Here is an 18,298-nt window from a genome sequence, read left to right on the forward strand (position 1 = left end):
TCCTTCAGAAAGCAGGGTGTGGGTGCCCCGGGCCTGCCTGAGGCCAACAGAGGCAAAAGCAGCCAGACCCAGGAGACGTTAGAAAAGAGAGAGCAGAGGACACCTAGGGGCTGTGTTTAAGGATTGGGAGATGCTGTGAAAAGGTCTACATGCCTGGGTTCTCTTGGAGCCTGTGAGACCAGCTCCACCAGGCTCATTGTAACCGTATGCAGTGTGCAACTGTTCACCCTCATGTGGGATGCCCGCCCCTCCCGTGACCCCGTGGCCTGTCCCTACATCCTAGGCCCGGCAGCGGGTTTCCCCACGCTGTCACCAGGAATGTCCCACAGGGGACACGGTCCCTGAGTCACTTGGATTTTCTAGATAATCCTCTCTTCTTTTTTACAAATAAGTTGGGAGGATTTTTAAAGGGAACTGTAAGTTATTATTAAATCCAGTCAGAGAAATCATAGCTACACAATCCTTTAACAAATCGGAAGCCCATCATGTGGTTTTCAGTGTTGCTGTGGCAACGGTTGTGGCAGCTGTGATCGGAGGCCTTCCAGCATCGTCCACACAGTACGAGTTCCTACGGGCACTAGGTTTTGCCCAGGATCCCCGTTCTGGCCATGGTCACACTGCACAGTTAGTACACTCTCCCTGTCGCCTACGCGAGTGGTTTAAAATTCAAATCCCATGGAGGTTCAGGATCGTCTCCATTATGAAGCTGCGTGCACACTCCCATAAACCAGAGAGGAGTCGTGGGACGCCCTCCCCCCCACAGCAGGACCCGGCCCTGGGGCACAGGTGCATGAGCAGTGGGGCACAGCCCCCGAGCAGGAGCCAGTGCTGGGCACAGGAGTCTCCTCCCCAAGGGCCCTGCGGGCAGCGCGTGCCACCCGGCGCAGGGCTGTGGAACCTGCTGCAGAGATGGGAGCGGCGCGGGGACACGGGGGGGGGGGGGGGGGGCGGGCCAGAAGGAAACCCTTCCCGCCACTGCTCCAGTTCCGGGTGTGGCCAGGATGACGGGCTTGGCCTGAATGATGGGTTTCTCCACCTACACAGGGACAGCTGGTTTCGTCCTTTCAGCAGCGGCAATGACACACGAGGGGAAGAGCCAGACCAAGGAACCTGTCGTGTGCTCCCACCCGGCGAGTGACCCGCGGGGAACAGGCCAGGGCTGCCGAAACCCGCCCGCTCTGGGAATGCGTCAAAAATCAGGGTCCTGCATGTGCCCCTGCAAAGACGATAGTCTCCATCTCCTCCCTGAGGGGTCGGGGTGGTGCATGGGGCCAGGGACGAGAGGGGATCTCACAGGGCTGGTCCTCCTGTGACAGGACAGGGAGCAGGAGCGGAGAACATGCATACCTGCTGGGAAGTCACTGTCCTGAGCCTCATTTGCACCATCTGAAAAAGCAAAGGAATATGACGAGTCAACCAAGTCAGCGCCCGAGGTCAACACAATGAAGGCTAAACTCGCAGCTCCTTCTTCTAAGGCAGGAACTTCTCCCAACGGCTCACAATATGCACCCCCCAGTCACGCCCCCCTTCCTGCCCCAGACCCAGCTGGTCCCCGCCCTGCTGCCTCCACAGGACTCACAGTCATCTGCGTCCATGTCTCTCCATTCCAAATCTGCAAGAAAGCACACACACATTGATTTTGTCAACACGCTAAGACCTCTCTTCCTAAAGTCTCAAGTTTACTTTTAGTGTGGGGACTGGCTTCAGTTCTTCCTACAAAAATTTCTGTTTTCCAAACCCAAACACAACACAGAGTAGCGACAGCTACATGCAGGACAGCAATTTTCTCCAGAACATACTCCTGTAAGAATTTACTGAAGTTTCTGAAAATAAGATATAAATAAGTTCATGACACTTACTTTGATTAATCTTCAATTTTTAGAAACTATTTAAAACATAAGTCAATGTAAATTCCTTGGTTCAGTTTCAAAATTAAAACATAATTTTTACTTTTTTTAAAAATTACTTATTTATTTATTTGAGGGCAGAGAGCTAGCGAGCACAGGGAGGCACAGAGGGAGGGGGACAAGCAAGACTCTGTGCTGAGCGTGGGGCCCAACATGGGTTTCGATTACAGGACCCTGAGATCATGACCTGAGCCGACACAAAGAGTTGGATGCTCGGCTGACCAAGCCACCCAGCTGCCCCATTGTGCACTTTTATATTGTTCTGACTTCTGATCCAAGTAAAACTATCATCTAATCCAAAATGAAAATTACATTTTTAAAGCTTATGAATCGAGAAAAGATTCTGATATTTTCAGATTAATTCCTCTCATGATTTCCATATAGTCAGGCAGATAAACAGATGTTTCAAACAGTCTCCTTTGACGGAGTCTCTGGAGACCAACAGGAGGAACAAGGGAGAGAAACAGGAAATCACAAGAGATGATTCACACACATCAAACTGCAACATCGAGCAATAAAAGATTATTTTATCTAAAGTGGAGAAAAGACATCAGAAGAATTTTTTCAAGGAATTCAAAATGCCCTCCAAGAAAATACAGCAGTTAAAGGAGGGGACAAGACAGGGAGAAAAGCCCAAAACGGGCTGCAGGGAACCCTGAGAGCAGCTGTGAGCAGGGGTCAGGGAGTAAACCTCAGACCCACGGAGGTCGAGGCCTGGCCTCGTTAGGGATGGGACACAGCCCTGATGGGACCAGACAGATTACAGATAATGGCAAGGAGGCCCGTGGCCAGAGGTTCCGCCTCTTGAACTGCAGGAATCACCTAGGGGCAGGAGAGCATCGTGGTCCATGGGCAGAGACGGCTGGGAGCCTGGGTTGGCACCGGTGGGCAGCAGAGGACACAGCAGGATTTCAGGTGGGGACAGAGTAGAAGCGTCCTCAACCAGTACATGCTCTTGGTCTCGCTCCACGTGACAGTGGCCATGCAGCGGGGTGAGTGGTGGGGGGACCGTGGGGGGACTGTGGCTTGCAGGTGCCCACTGCCCATGCAAACACCACCTCCAGAGAAATGTTCATTCAGGTACTTTGCCCATTTGTAAATCACATCGGTTTCGTGGCGGGCTTTCAGGAGCTCTCCGGATACTCTGGATATTAATCCCTCGTCAGACACATGGTTGGCAAACACTGTGTCCCATTCTGCAGGTGCCCTTTCTGTGCCATGGAGAGTGCCCTCTGTGGCCAAAATGTTTACCTTTCCACATGGTCCCATTTGTCCCATTCTGTTCTTGTGGACTTCTCTGAGGCATCACCTCCCGGAAGTCGCCACGTGTCCAAATGCGTGAAGCTTCTGTCCAGTGTGTTCTTCCAAGTGTTTTGTTGTTTTAGGGCTTATATTTACAATGACTCTGATCCATTTTTGCCTTAACTCTTGTCCATAGTGTTGGGTAAGGGTTTGACTTCAATATTTCACATGTGAACATCCAGCTTTCCCAACACCATGTGCTGAAAAAACCGTCCTGTACCTGGTGAGTGTTCTTGGCGCTCTGGTCCAAAATCACTTGACCACACACCTGAGGGTCAGTTTCTGGACTATTTCACAGGTCTGGATGCATGTCTGGATGCCAGCACCACACTGTTTTGACCACTGTCGCTCTGCAGTAGGCTTTGATGGCAGAAGCGGTAAGTCCTCTGGTTCAGTACATGCTGCCGAAGCAAGCATGAGTTCCGGTTCGTTTCTCCTTCCTCAAGACTGTCTTGGCTCTTCGCCAGCCCTTAAGATTCCATGTGAAGGATGGGCTTTTCCTTTTCTGCAAAATGTCACTGGCTTGTTTACAGGCACTGCAATCAGTCTGCACATCACGTTGGGTGTCACTGACATGGGACAGTTGGGTGTCCCATCCATGAACATGGGATGTGTTTCCATTTGCTTTTGTTTATTTTAATTTCTGGCAGCAACCTTCTGTACTTTCATTGTATGAGTCTTTCTGCTCCTTGATTAATTCCTAAGTGTTTTATTCTTTTTGATGCTACTGGAAGTGGGACATTTTTTGTGATTTCCTCTTCAGTGTCTATAGAAATGTAACTGATTTTTGTGTGTTGGCTTTGTATCCTCCCTTGGCTGAATTTAATTATTAGCTTTAACAGATTTTTGTGAAATCTTTGGGACTTTCTACACAAGATGACATCACCTGCCAACAGAGATCATTTCAATTCTTCCTTTCTAGTTCAGATGACTTTTATTGATTCTTCTTCCCCAGCTGCTCTGCCTGGGGCTTCCTGTACGAGGCTGGATGGGAGCAGTGATGGCGGCCTCCCTCTCTCATTCCTGATCTTAGAGGAAAAGCTCAGTCTCACACTGCTGGGGGTTGTCCATGTGTGGTTTTATCATGTGGAGGTGGTTTCCATCTACTCCTAGTTGGTACCTACTTGGTAGAGCATTTTTTTTTTTTAATCAAAATAAGGGGGTAGGGAATTTGATCAAATGCTTTTTCTGTGTCAACTGAGATCATCATTTATCTTCCCCTTCATCTCGTTGACACCACTGAGGAGTTTTGCATCAATGGTCCTAAAGGATGTTGGTCTATAGTTTCCTTTCCTTCATCCGACTTTGGTTATCGGGGTTGTACTAGCGTCAAGAGTGAGTTAGGAAGTTTTCCCTCCCTTCAGTTGTTGAAGAAGTGTGAGAAGCAGAAACATTTGTCACCAGTGAAGTCGTCAGGACCAGGGTTCCTCCTTGTCAGGAAATGCTTTATCACAGATTCAGTCTCCTTACTAGTTACGGATTTACTCAGACTGCTCATTTCTATGTGATTGAGTCTTAGTAGGTTTTATGTTCCTGGGGATTTGTCCTTTCCATCCGGCTAAGCAATATTTTGGCATACAATTACTCACAGTACTTTATTATGATCCCTCTTCTGTAGAATTGGTAGTAATGTTCCATGTCCACGTCTAATTTTAGTGATTTGAGTACTCTCTCCTTTTTTGTCAACATAGCTAAAAGTGTGTCAGTGTTGTTGATCTTGTCCAATAACCCACTTCTGGTTTTGTTGATGTTCTGTACTGCTTTTCTACTCTGTCTCATTGATCTCTGCTCTAAACTTTATTATTTCCTCTGTTTGCCAGCTGTGGGTTTCATTTGTTCTTCTTCTAGTTCCTTAAGTTGTAAAATTGTGTTGTTGTTCTCATTTGTCTCTAATTATTTTCTAACTCTCTTGAGATTTCCTCTTTGATATACTAGTTAGAAATCTGTGTTTAGTGTCCACAATTTAAAAACATTTTTCGTTTTATGCTATTGATTTCTAATTACTTCCCACTGTGCTCACTTTGTCTGACATCTGTCTCCTGACATCTATGCAGACTTCATCTACGGACCTGGTGGATCCACGCTGGAAAGTGTCCTGTGTACACTTGAGAAGAACGCGCATGCCAGGGTGAAGCGCTGTGTCTGTTCAATGAGGGTGGGTTACTGTGTTGTTTCAATCCTCTGTTCTTTCTCGTCTTCCAAATGGTTGTTCTGCCATTATTGTGAGTAGGTATTAAGGTTCCCAACTAAAGCTGTAGAGCTATTACTCCCTTCAATTCTATCACTTTTTGCTTCAAATATTGTGATGGTCTGTCACTGGATGTGCAAATGTTTAATTATATCTTCATGCTGTACTGAGACCTCTATTAATACACAAAATCCTTGGCTGTCTTGAAAACGTCTTTATGTGCACTCTGTTCTGTCTGGTATTAGTACAGCCGCTCTCTACTACCCAAGGGTTACTATCTGCATGGAGGGACCTTTCTCCATCCTCCCACTCTTAACCCGTTTGTATCTTCAGCTCTTGAGTGAGTCTCCATAGACAGCACATAGTGAGATCCGTTCTGCCCATCTCTGTCTTTGCCCTGGAGACAGCAATCCCTTTCCATTTGAAGTAATCGCTGATAAGGAGGCATTACTCTGTCATTGAGCTATTGGTTTTCCTATGCCCTGTTTACATGCAAAACTCTGTCCCCTGACATTCTGTCGCCACCTCTTTGGGTGCTGACATCACAAATCACAGCTTCATACACTGACTGCCTAGAACATAAGCTAACAATTCTGTCAAAGGCATTAGTCTCAGAAGTTAGAGAAAACAAGATCTAGAGTTACAAACCAAAGTTGCAGTGATACTAGATCTACATTTTTAAATTTTTCTTTAAATGAATTCGTCTTTTCAATCATTAAGAAATCAGGAAGCACAGTTATGAGCCATCATTAAAATTGTTAAATTAACTATTAAAACTGCCAAGAATTTCCCCTTACTGAGATCTTTGCTTCTTGAAACGGCTTCAAGTCCTTCTCTAGGACCCTTTCCTTCTGCCCTCAGGTCTCACTGGAGCACCTCCTGCAGGTGCACGGGTCTCCCTCAGGTCTTGCTGGAGCGGGTACATGGGTCTCCCTCAGCTTTTGTTCCCCTGGGAATGTTTGTTTCTCCCTCATTCTGGAAGGACATATTTGCTGGATATAGGATTCTTAACTCACAATTTCTTCTTTGGTTTAGTACTTTAAATATATCTGGCTGTCTGCGACCTCCGAAGTTTCTGACTGAGAAATCGAGAGATGATCTCAGAGGACCGTGGGTGTGGATGACCTGCTGCTCCGCTGCTTTCTAGACTCATGCTTTGTCCTCTGAAGATGAGCTTCGACGCGTCTCCGTGCAGGTCTCTTCAAATTCATCCTACTTGGGGTCTGCTGAGCTTCCTGCACTTTGTACTCATCTCTGTGTAAGTTCTCAGCCGGGAGGCGAGGCGCCCAGATGGTTCAGTGTTAAGCATCTGTCTTCGGTTCAGGTCATGGTCCCAGGGTCCTGGGATCCAGCCCCGCATCGGGCTCCCTGCTTCACCCTCTGCCACGCCCCCTGCTTGTGCTCCCTCTCTATGTCTGTCAGATAAATAAAATCTTTTTTAAAAAAAAGTTGTTGTTCTCAGACAATATTTCTTCAATTTTCTCTTGCCCCTTCCTGTCTCTCTCTTCTCCCTCTGGGACGCCCACAACAAGCACCTACTGATGGCATCCAACAGGCTCGAGGCTCTGTTTGCTTTTCTTCAATCTTTCCTCTCTCTGGTCCTCAGCCTCCAGACGCCCCATTTTCCTGTCTTTAAGGTCACTGATTCCTTCCCCCACCGCCTCTTTCTGCCTCCGAACCCCACGACTGAGGTTTTCATTCTGGCTACTGTACCTTTCCTTCGGTCTCTTGGGCTTTCCAGCTCTTTACCGATGCTACGGTTTTGTTCACACGTTGCGTTCTTACCTTCCTGCACACCTTCCTCTAGATGCGCCACATCTTCAGGACTGTTGTAAAGTCTTCGTCTGATACGTCTGCCGCTGCATCTCTTCAGAGACAGCCATGGATCAGTTACGCTCCCTCCCTGAGCGGGCCGGACTTCCCTATCCCGTGCTTCTCCTGGGATTCTGCTGCTGCACACTGGACATCTGAATCTAATAGTGTGGTAACTCTGGAAACCAGGTTCCTCCCACCTCTCCCAGGGCTTACTGCTTTTTGTTATTGTCTTTGTCTGCGGGATCATCGGAGGCTATCTCTGTGCCCGGGATCAAACGGAGGTGTACAAGTTAGGTCCTCTGAGGTCTTTTCTGAGACTTTCTTTGGGAACACACAGTCACAGAGCAAAAAGTTCATGGAAGGCAGGATGCTGGCCTGGAAATACCCTGGAAGTCACTTCAGCTGGAGAGGGAGGGGCTGGCAACCATGAGGCCCTCTGCGTCTGCACCTCCGTGACCAGAAGCGGCACAGCAGAGCTCCTGGTACCTGGACAGGGTTCTCTCTGCCCACTCTGGCTCATTCCCACCCGCCGTGTGTGCAAGGCTGCCTGCTGCTCATCCAGGAATGGGAGACCGGGCGCTGATACCATGCTGAAAGATAAAGTCGACTGAATTAGCTGGAAACTTATTCTCCACGGTTTCCCCTGCAAGCTGCAGAGCTCCAACTGATTCCAAAGGCACAGCACAGTTCATGGAACCTTCCGGCCGGGGCAACTCTCTAGCTTGGGAGCCAGGGTCCTGGTGCTTCCCATTCTGTCATCTCTCCAGAATCCTCATCGTAGCTTTCTAAAACCTCCTTTCAAGAATGAGCTATGGGATGCCTGGGTGACTCAGTGGGTTAAGCTTCTGCCTTCAGCTCGGGTTATGATCTCAGGATCTTGGGATCGAGCCTCACTTCAGGCTCTCTGCTCAGCAGGGACCCTGCTTCCCCCCATCTCTGTCTCTGCCTGTCTCTCTGCCTATTTGGGATCTCTGTCTGTCAAATAAATGAATAGGATATTTAAAAAAAGAAAGAAAAGAAAGAAAGAAAGAAAGAAAGAAAGAAAGAAAGAAAGAAAGAAAGAGCGAGCGAGCTATGAGGTAACTGGCATTCTCAGACTTGAGAGAAGGTAATATACTCCGTAGGACGACTATACACAGCACCACTCATCTATGCTTTCCGGAAACGCGAGCTTCTCCTCGGCAGAGGCAGGTGAAGAGAGGCCGCCTGGGGGATGACATGCTCGGCTTCCTTGTCCAGGTGCTCTCCAAACAGGTCCATTCCTGCTTGTGAAATGCATCAAGCTACACGCTGGTAAGATGGGCACTTTTCCGCTTGCATATCAAGCGTCAGTATAACTTTTCTTTTTGAAAGGTTTGCTTTCAGTCTTACTAACAAAACACGCCGCAGAGGAAGTCACCTACCTCAAGAAGAAAATTTTTTAAAAATAATTATGGGTGGGCGCCTGGGTGGCTCAATGGGTTAAGCATCTGCCTTTGGCTCAGGTCATGATCCCAGGGTCCTGGGATCAAGCCCACGTCGGGCTCTCTGCTCAGCGGGGAGCGTGCTTCCCCCTCTCTCTCTGCCTGCCTCTCTGCCTACTTGTGATCTCTCTCTATGTGTCTAATAAATAAATAAACTCTTAAAAAAATAATAACAATTATGGGAGGCTTCTTCACTGGAGACATAATGAAGATGAACCTGGGGAAGCACCAGAGTGTGTCTGAGCCTCAGTTTCCCCAAGTAGAATGAAGGACCCCAATAACTAACCCCACAGCAGCATCCAGGGAGGCAACCGTGTCCCCTAAGGCCACACGAGCTGTCCCCCCCAGTCTCCCTAGAGCAACACTCTCACTCCCACAGAACTGCCTGTAAGAAAGGACACATTCTCTGATGCGCTGGCCAATGAGCACAGTGTGCCTTGTTCCCCAGCAGCGGAAATACTGCGATTGTGGCTCGGCAGTTAGCACTGCTCAAATTTGCACTGTATGCCCAGTGGCTACTATACTACACATCCTGAGACACTGCAGGGCTTTAGCCAATTACTGCCATTGGACCCCAATTTTGCTGTGAGGCTTGCCCTAGCCATTAATCCCCCCAGCGCCCACATTCTAGAATGTTAAGTTCCAGGAAGATGAGGCATCGGGGCCACTTTGCTCACCATTGTTTACTATACTCATAGCACCTACTACAACGCCTGCTCATTAACTGTTCAGTAAATATTTGTTTAAGTGAATAAAATAAAACAAAATTTGGTTAATCCAAACACCTTTGCCTATTTTTGTAGACTGTGTTTTGCAAGACACTATTAAATCCAATAGGACTTACTTATTTTCCAAAGTGCCGAATTAATGATAAATCCAAAACGAGTTTCTAAGAGGAAAGATGTGTGAAGTGTGGCCAGAACACGTTAAAGCTGAAGTCATGAGGAGCAGCCACAGACCCGGCCCCCAGGTGCACGGACACTGAGCCCCCACGAACCACAGGCAGGAAGAGCACATGCCCCAGCCTGCCCGGGACAGGCCTAGTTCACACCTTTGTCCCAAGCCAACACTCAGGAGTGCCCAGGTCAGAAACTAGACTGTCACCCTAAGCCAGACCAGAGGTGGCAGTTGTGCCGTGCTCGGATTGGGACGATATGTCTCTAATAAACTGTGGGATAATCACCGGTGTGAAATGAATCCTCTTAGGAAAAACCACAGCCTTCAGTCCTGTATGTCTGTGGCGTGTGCTCCCCTACCCCGGGCGTTCCGGAACCCAGAACCCGCCCTAGAGCCGCAGGATGGGTGGCAGCCCCACGCTACCTGCGATGGCCACTGCTGTTCGTCTCTCAGATGCTTTTATTTCTGGGGCCACTTCTCCCAAATCTGCACGTCTGAAACAATTGCAAAAGAAAGTTGTAATTAAAATAATGAAGTAATGCTACAAGTTGAATCTACCTATTAAGTTAGCTGCATATCAGAATCTCTTGGAGAGCTTTAAAAACTACAAATCCTGGCTACACCCCAGACCACCGAAACCACACCGGGGGCGGGGGGCAGGCCTGGGCATAAAAAACGGCTCCGAGGAGCACCCCGAGCATTCCCATGTGCAGCCGCCACTGAGAAGCGCCAATCTGGACAGACTGGCACCCGCCGCCCCTGCAGGCCTGGGCACAACTCGCCATTCAAAGAGATATAAAAATATACATACCCTTTGACCAGTAATTCCACTTCTACCCTAAGGAAATAATTAAGATTTAGTTACAAAGGTGTTGATGTCAGCTTTACACATAATAGCGAAAAACTGGGTGCCTTTTAAAATCAAAGCCCAATTACGGAGAAGTACGGCAGAGTCTCGGCCTGCAGCCGTTAGAAAATAGCGTATCAATTCATTTTGTGGACAGAAAGATGCTGGATGACGTTATGGAATGCTGTTAATGGCATGTATATGAGTGGGAAGAAGTACATGAGTATTTACAGTGAGAAAATGTACAGTATGATGACGTTTTAATGAAATTGCGTGTATTTATGTATTCATCTATAGGTTTTTAAGGAGATCTAGAAGGACGGCTCATCAAAAGTTAATAGTGTGGGCAGGGAGGGGCGATCCTGAATTCTTTTAAGAAGATTTGGTAAATGTAGTCCATTTAAGAATAAACTATTTTAGGTTTATTATAGGAATGAGTAAACGTGTTGATTTTATCAGGAGCCACACATCACTGTTGAAGAAAGACCTACGAATGTGGGAGAAGGTGGGGCACCCAGGGGCTCACGCGGTGAAGCATCGGACTTTAGCTCAAGTCACGATCCCAGGGTCCTGGGAGAGAGTCCTGCAGCATAGGGCTCCCTGCTGAACGGGAAGCCTGCTTCTCCCTCTCCCTCTCCCCTCCACTGCTTGTGCTCTTTCTGTCTCTCTGTCAAATAAATAAATAAAATCTTTTAAAATCTTTAAAAACAGCAAAACAAATATGGAAAGAAGTAAGAGGGGACTCCCAGAGCCAAGCTGAGGAGGTGCAGCGTGAACACACGACTTCCACACACGTGCTAGTGTACAAGCCCATGCGTGTGCACACTGGCGTCTACACGCATGCCTTCCAGCTCCGCCCACTGAATGGCCCAAAAACCAAAGACACTACAGAGGAGCGATGAGCACACCAAGCGCCCTTTAACCCCTTGCACACTAAGAGACACCAGGTCTCCTTGGAGAAATGGCAGGTGCCAGACCTGGGGCAGGGAGAGAGTAAGAGGGGTCTGAGCATCTGATTTTAGAACAGAAGGAAGTGCTCGGGGTGCCTGGGGGCTCAGCAAGTAAAGCCTCTGCCTTTGGCTCAGGTCATGATCTCAGGGTCCTGGGATCAAGCCCGGCATTGGGCTCTCTGCTCAGCGGGGAGCCTGCTTCTCCCTCTCCCTCTGCCTCTCTGCCTACTTGTGATCTTTCCTTCTCTGTCAAATAAATAAATAAAATCTTTAAAGAAAAATAAAGAAAAAAAGGAAGTGCTCCAAAAAAAAAGCTAGGGCATGCCTAGGAACACAGGAGCTGGCAAGTCCAGAGCCATCGGGCTCAGACACAATAAATACAGGAGTTAGTGAGAACCCGCCGAGAGACAGGAACAAGGGAGTCCACACGGGTGATAAATAGGCAAGCTGGGGGCGGGGGCAGGGGGTTTATGACCATGTGACGTGTGGCAGCGCCGCCGTAGGACCACGTCATTCTGCAACCCTTCCAACCTCAGTGGAGGTCGGCTCAAGCCAGAAACGCCAACAAACGCCAACTCTGAGAAGACCGTGTGGACCAGAAGCAAGGTGCTGCCCGGTTCCAACACGGCCCCTCGTGGAAGCTCCTCCAGTGCTGGGAGAAGAGCCCTAGCAATGGTAATGCAGGCCCTTGGGGAGCCGGATCAGGGACGGGTGACACAGACGGCCACTGTATGACCCAGCTGCCCCGCCTGGAGAGCGGACACAGCGTCCCCCGGCCCTGCTCTGACCACGGCGGCAAATCCAACATGGAAAGTTACACATGATCCCCAAGGACAAATGTCACCAAGGAGCAGCCAAGGATGGGGGAGATGCTCCTGACTCCGCGTCTGAGGGTGCCGCCGTCCCCAAGCCCACACTGGGTCCCCCAACGCAAGGGGGGGTCCGGGGATAGAACTGAGGCACAGGTGCTATGGGCGCCGCCGTCGGGGCAGGAGGACACGGATGGGTGTGGGCCACTCACGCGCACACATACCCTCTACTGGTTTAGAGAATCGTGACGCACGAGCGTGCACCACAGAAACACAAACACTGCGAGGTGGGGGACGGGAAGTGAGACTGTAAGTGACAGCACCAGCAAGATGCACTCTGCATAGGAAGCCTGTTGTTTTTATAATTTAGCTCTAGGTGCCAATTATTTTCATAAAAATTGTAGAAGTGTAACAGTGGGCGGCAGGCACATGTGCTTATTCTATCCTATTTGCGTTTCTTCATGCAGAAGGAAGCGTTGACTGATTAAGACCCAAAGAGCAACAAGAAGGATGCAGGGAGCAGGGTCTGGGTCAGAGAGAAACATGCAGGTGCCCCGAGAACACCAGGTTCTCCACGGCCTCTTGCACCGCGCAGACTCTGAACCTCATGCAAGGACCCGCATGGACACAGCGACCCATTCTGCAGCAAAACATAAGAAATCCACCCTCCCGGGGGGAAACCCCAGAACCCCCGCTGGCTCTTCCAGCATGTTCTCTGGGTGCCTCGTCCTCCGCCCGCCGCGGTCCCTGTGCTCGGGCTTTCAGCCCCTGTCCAGTGCACAGCACTAAGCAGCACTCAGACCCTGACGCTGATTAAAAAATGAGAAATACTCATCGCTTTTGTAGTAAGAAAAAAACCCTTAAAAAGAGACAACAGGACAAAAGGTTAAAACTAGCCCCAGAGCAGAAGCTGCCCGGCCTGGCAGCCGCACACACATCACTAGCCACCCACACCCCAGCACATGGGCTCCCTGGACGGGAGCTGAAACCCAACCCACTGTTTCCCACGCAGGAGAGCACGCAGGTGACAGTGTCACAGGGACGGGCTGAACTTGCGCGAGCTCATCGACATGCACACAGAATTCCGCCCGGCAGCAGCAAAGGCCAGGCATAATCGCGTCCCTGAGCTGTGAGCCCCGGGCAGGGCCCAGCCTGGCAGTGGACAGCAGAGGCCCAGCTTTGTCCTGTGCTGTCTGCTTGATGATGACTCCACCTGTTACGCTCGCACGGCTGGAACTGTGCCCAGACCCCAGTGTGGAAACCCTGACCCCCGATATCTCGGATCTGGAGAGGGGGCCTGTGACATCGGGCCCTCATCCCCCTTTCTGGCACACAGCTCTTAAACGTGAGTTGTGCAAGTACCGAAGGACGGGGCACACTGCCCGGGGAGCCAACTGTGCGCTTGGCATTTTCAGTCCCACCTCCCCCCCATGTCCGGGCATCAATCACCAGTCACTGGTGGCCAATGAGTCAAGAAAGCATGCCCGTGTCACGAAGCCCCCATCAGATCCCAGGGGGACAGGCCTCTGAAGCTTCCGGTCGGAGCACGCGAGAGCCAGTGAGTAGCGGGCTCTGAGAGGGCTCGGAGGCCCCCTGCCCCTTCTGACAGACTGGCCCCATGCACAGCTCCCCTTGGGCCATTCCCAAGCCACATCCTGTTAGAAGGCTCATCTGGTAACAAAAATATTTCCCTGAGTTCTGTGGGTCACGCCAGCAAATTCATGGAACCCAAGGAGGGGTCACGGGAACCTGTGATTTACAGCTGGTTGGCCCCACAGGCAGGTGGTGACCCAGACTCTTGCCACTGGAATGCTAGGCTGGAGCTGCTCACGGGACCCCCACCCCCGTCTGTCGCCGGCAGCCACAGCACGGCAGCATGTATAGTGGGGGTGGGAGCCAGTGGGAGGGGGTCCTACAGGACTGACAGAAGCCTCAGGAGAACCCAAAGCTGCCCACACAGCCATGGAGGTATCCAGGCTCCAGAAGAGTGGGAAACCACCTCCTGTCACTGAAGTGACAACTGGCCGGCGGGCCTGTTGATGGCGCCCTGAGCAGATGAAGGTGAAACCCAAACAGTCCTTGTCCGACACCGCCCCACCAGACCCACACGTGAGTCTCCTGGTTCCCTCCAGGCCCGTTACTTCTAAGACTCGGAGAGATTTTAGGGGACTTGCACTTGTAGCCAGTAATCACAGAACTCCTGACAATCAGACTGTCCACCAGCTCCCAGCCCAGCTTCCCAGCCTGCAGCCAAGCCTGGGGGGGCCAAGTGCGATCGCCGGAGCCCCGGACGCAGCCCCGGGGACTTTCCGCAAAGCAGGCCTGCAGAACCACTACTATCATTAGTATCTTTTCTGATCCCCAAATAAGACAAATACAAAATACAGAAAAGTAGCAAGAAAATGCCTTTGCCATTTTGAAAATGACTCACAATGTTAACCAGTCCTCTCCCCATCTCGTCCAGTCACGTTGCTGTCACTCCTTCTGGCCACTGACTCTAGCCTCCAGCTTCCCTAAGGCCCTCCATCCCCTAGGCTGAAGGGAGCCCTGCGGAGGGGTCAGTCTTCTCGTGCGATGCGAGCACGGTGCGGAGCCAGACATGGAGCCCAGCTCAGTCCTGCCAGACTCTGGGGGCACAGAGACCCACCATGATGCTGACCAGACCTGGGGGTCTCCGCGCACTGACAAGGGGTGACCTGCCCACAGCCCCGAGTGCCCCGAGCGTCTAACGGCTCTTCCTCACTAAGTCAGTGAGCGCACGTTCCGGCCTGCGCCCTTCGAAGGCTCCCTTCGGGCCTGCAGGGGCGAGGGGGGCCCGGGCAACTTGGCGGCCTCACTGGCCATGTCTCCCGGGGGGCGCGGCCGGGCATCCTGTCCTCATCCGTTCGCCCAGCAGGTTGGCCTGCGGGACTTTTCCACCTACACCTGGGGATTCCGATTCCAGGGACCTCAATGTTCTGGGCTCGGACCACAGAGACACCGGCCCCCGCAGAGCTCAGGGCCGCCGGACCAGAACAAACCATCCGACCCTCGTGAGCGGGGCTGATGCCCGGCGACAGACCTAGCTCCTTCAGCAGCTGGTGCTGAGGACACAGAGAAAACCACCCCAGACAGGAGGATGCGGGACAAACAGGGCACTGGCCCTGACCGTCATGCAGCCGGGGACAGACGAGGAATTGCTCTGGGTAATAAAAGGTCTGACGGGATGTTTGCTGTTTGATGCCGACAGCTTCAAAGACCCACCACTTACCCTCCTGCCCCGTGCCTATGCCAGCCGACGAGAGAGCCTGGGGACCCCTCCTTCAGCACTGGCGGGACCCCCGTCCCATTACCACCCCGAAACAAAACAAGGCCTGCAGCCAAGTGCTCTGCCCAGAAAGCCTACCAGACGGTACTGACCTTTTTAAACCAGCCTGGTGTGTGCTGCGGGTTGAAACGTGACCCCTGAAAAGATATGTCCAAGTCCTAACCCCAGTACAGCGAACACAGTCTCGTTTGGAAATAGGGTCTTTGTAGATGTGATTAGTTAAATTAAGATCAGATGATGGTGGGCAGGCTGGGCCCCTGATCCAACCACTGGTATCACGGGCAGAGGCAAGTGTGGGCAGATGTGCAGGGAGAAAAACACAGGACAGCAGAGTCACGGCCTCTCCAGTCCCGGGATCGCCCAGGATCTCCGGCAGCCACCAGAAGCCAGCAGAGAGGCAGGAGCACACTGGCTCTCAGAGGCTCCGGGAGGCACCACCGGCCCACATCTCCAACTCCCAGTACCCGGAACTGAGGGGGTCCTCACGCCGTCCAGCCGCATCTCCAGCCACGGACACGGCGCGTGGGCTCCGGGCAGGGGGATTCGCCCCTGCCTCTGTCTACGTCTCTTCTCTGCTTCTGGTATGGACACCGGGCACTGGGGAAGGGGAGGGCCCACCCAACCCAGTTTGGCCTCATTTTACCTCATCACATCTGCAAAGGGCCTACTTCCAGAAATGGTCACATTCACAGGTACTGGGGTTAGGACTTCAACATTCGTTTGGGAGGGGACAGGAGTCAACCGGGAACAACAGCCAAGCCCCAACTAGAGGCTGTCCCACAGCGGCGGCAGGGTGACTTCACAGTGGCAGGCCTGGCTGAGAAAACATGTCGGCGACAAGGCTGCCCCACAAGGCACCGGGGCAGCGGTGGCGGACACAAGAGAAGATCAGATGATACAGCACAGGTAGGACACAAGGACCCTGCAGCCTGGCAGTGTCGCCCCCACACACGTGCTGGAGCATGCAGGGAGATCGCTGGCCAGAGCGCCTCCTGCTGCCCTCCTGCTTTTCTGCAGTGGAACCCCACCGCAGCACAGGGGAGCCTGTACCCTGAGAAAGACACACATCCCCCAGGACAGCCCCTGGCATCAGACACTGCTGTCTCCGCCGTGGGCCCGGGGCAACCTCAGCCCAGCATGGCAAGCTGAGCGTCTTCCCAGGACAGGAATGGCATGTGCCCACGAGGCTTTGTCCTGGGCTCCCACTGTGTGGGCCACTGAGCAAGGGGAGGCGGCCTAAAACTCTGCCTGAACTCCGGGAGCCTCCACTAGAGCTGGTCACACCCGTGGAGCACACCCAGACGATCTCTGGGCCAAGGCTGGCTGTCCCCATCCCCCACCCTCCCCACCCCACCCCGCACACCTCCTTGGGTCACCGTAAGCGTCTGGAATGATGAGCAGGGGAAGCGGGTTCATACAAGGCAGCCAGTGTTCGCAGTTTTACGTGCACGTTACTCCCTGCTAGGAAACTCCCTAAGAGTCCAGGAGAGCTCCGAGAAGCACACCACCACCCAAGTTTTAACCAGAGCCTGGGCCGGGGCGCAGGGGAACGGACTGCTGCGGGTATGAGGCGGGGGGCTCCCGGAGCAGGGGACACCACTGGAGAGCGCGGGCACAGCTGGGGGCCAAGGGTCCACACCGGTGGGAGGCAGGACCCAGGCAGCAGACAGGACGGGTAAGATGGAGCCTTCCCGGCCTCAGGCAAGACTCACTTCCGCTCTGAGGGTGAGCTGAGTGCAGATGACAGGCTTGTCTGGCACTGGGACAGCAAAGGTGGCAGGGTCAGCCCCAGGGGATGGCAGCCTGGGGGGCCGGGGTGAAGGGTGGAAGCCCTGAGGCGCCCACACAGCATGGTGTGGAAGCCGCGGGCAGGTGAGAGAAAGCGAGAGGTAGGAAGGCTGCAGGCGGGCGACCCCGCGGCTGGCGCGGCTGGGCTGGGAGCCGTCGTAAAGGGACTACTTGTGTGTCCCCGGCTCCCCAAATTCTCCTCATTATGGCAGGTGGTTTTCCAGGTCTATTTGCAAATAAAACTATCAAAACCCTGCTGCCACCCCGTAGACTAGCAGAAGGTTAGAGAGGCCGGGGAAGGCTCTTACAGATGCATCCACGCTGAAAAACAGGTAAGATGACTCTGGAGAAATATGTGTATAACAACAATCAGGAAAATACTGAAACAGAACAGAAAGAGGACAAAGCCTGTGGAGAAGAGAACACAGGACGGGTGGCCAGAAATCAAGGCTGTGCACCTGGCTCACGAGATGAAGCTCTGTCACAGACAGACATGCTCCCCTGTCAGCCAGGAACCTCGTCTCCGGCCCAGGGGCTCAGTGTCTAGGGTCATTCAGGCATAAGAACCTGGGAAAACGGGGTCGTCTGGGGGCCTCCGTCAGTGAAGCGTCTGCCTTCGGCTCAGGTCATGGTCTCAGTCTCCTCAGATGGAGTCCACATCGGGCTCCCTGCTCAGAGGGGAGCCTGCTTCTCCCTCTCCCTCTGCCTGCCACCCACCCCCCGCACTTGTACACTCTCTATCTCAAATAAATAAATAAAATCCTTAAAAAAAAAAAAAAAAAAAGAACCTGGAAAATAAAGGCAGATCCTGGCCACTCACTTCTCCAAAATGAGTACCGACTGGGCTTATGGTGCAGACTGGAAAAGGAAACACGCCCTGAAAGGAGCTGTCAAAGCCTAAAACTCAGAGTCAGGAAGGCTTCAGAATCACAAGGCAAGCGCAAGGCTGAGGAAAAGTATTCATAACACAAATGACAAGGGCTCATTTCCTCCACATACAAGGAACTACAAATCCATGAGAAAAC

The 18,298-nt window shown here is 51.9% G+C and overlaps 1 protein-coding gene and 1 long non-coding RNA gene across 14 annotated transcripts in view; one reads left to right on the top strand and one right to left on the bottom strand.

Moving 5' to 3' along the window:
* Positions 1–18,298, bottom strand: part of URGCP (upregulator of cell proliferation) — a 56,722-nt gene that overhangs the window by 3,179 nt on the left and 35,245 nt on the right. For 9 of the 11 annotated variants that reach the window (XM_082692048.1, XM_082692050.1, XM_082692045.1 and 6 more), the window contains 4 exons: positions 10,384–10,410; positions 9,996–10,066; positions 1,580–1,612; positions 1,348–1,386 (listed from right to left, as the gene is read on the bottom strand). In XM_082692048.1, the coding sequence (XP_082548174.1) occupies positions 1,348–1,386; positions 1,580–1,612; positions 9,996–10,066; positions 10,384–10,410 (170 nt within the window). The remainder of the gene's footprint in view (positions 1–1,347; positions 1,387–1,579; positions 1,613–9,995; positions 10,067–10,383; positions 10,411–18,298) is intronic. The other 2 variants (XM_082692047.1, XM_082692051.1) reach the window with 2 other exon arrangements.
* On the top strand, positions 1,620–8,199 carry LOC309844804. 3 transcript variants are annotated; one of them, XR_014300914.1, is made up of 3 exons: positions 1,620–2,822; positions 3,508–5,364; positions 6,433–8,199. It is a non-coding gene; the product is annotated as an uncharacterized lncRNA (long non-coding RNA). The 3 variants fall into 3 exon arrangements; XR_014300915.1 differs by having other exon boundaries at positions 3,508–3,586; positions 5,264–8,199; XR_014300913.1 differs by having other exon boundaries at positions 3,508–8,199.

Source organism: Mustela nivalis, assembly GCF_964662115.1.
Source record: "Mustela nivalis genome assembly, chromosome: 12".
Lineage (NCBI taxonomy): Eukaryota > Metazoa > Chordata > Mammalia > Carnivora > Mustelidae > Mustela > Mustela nivalis.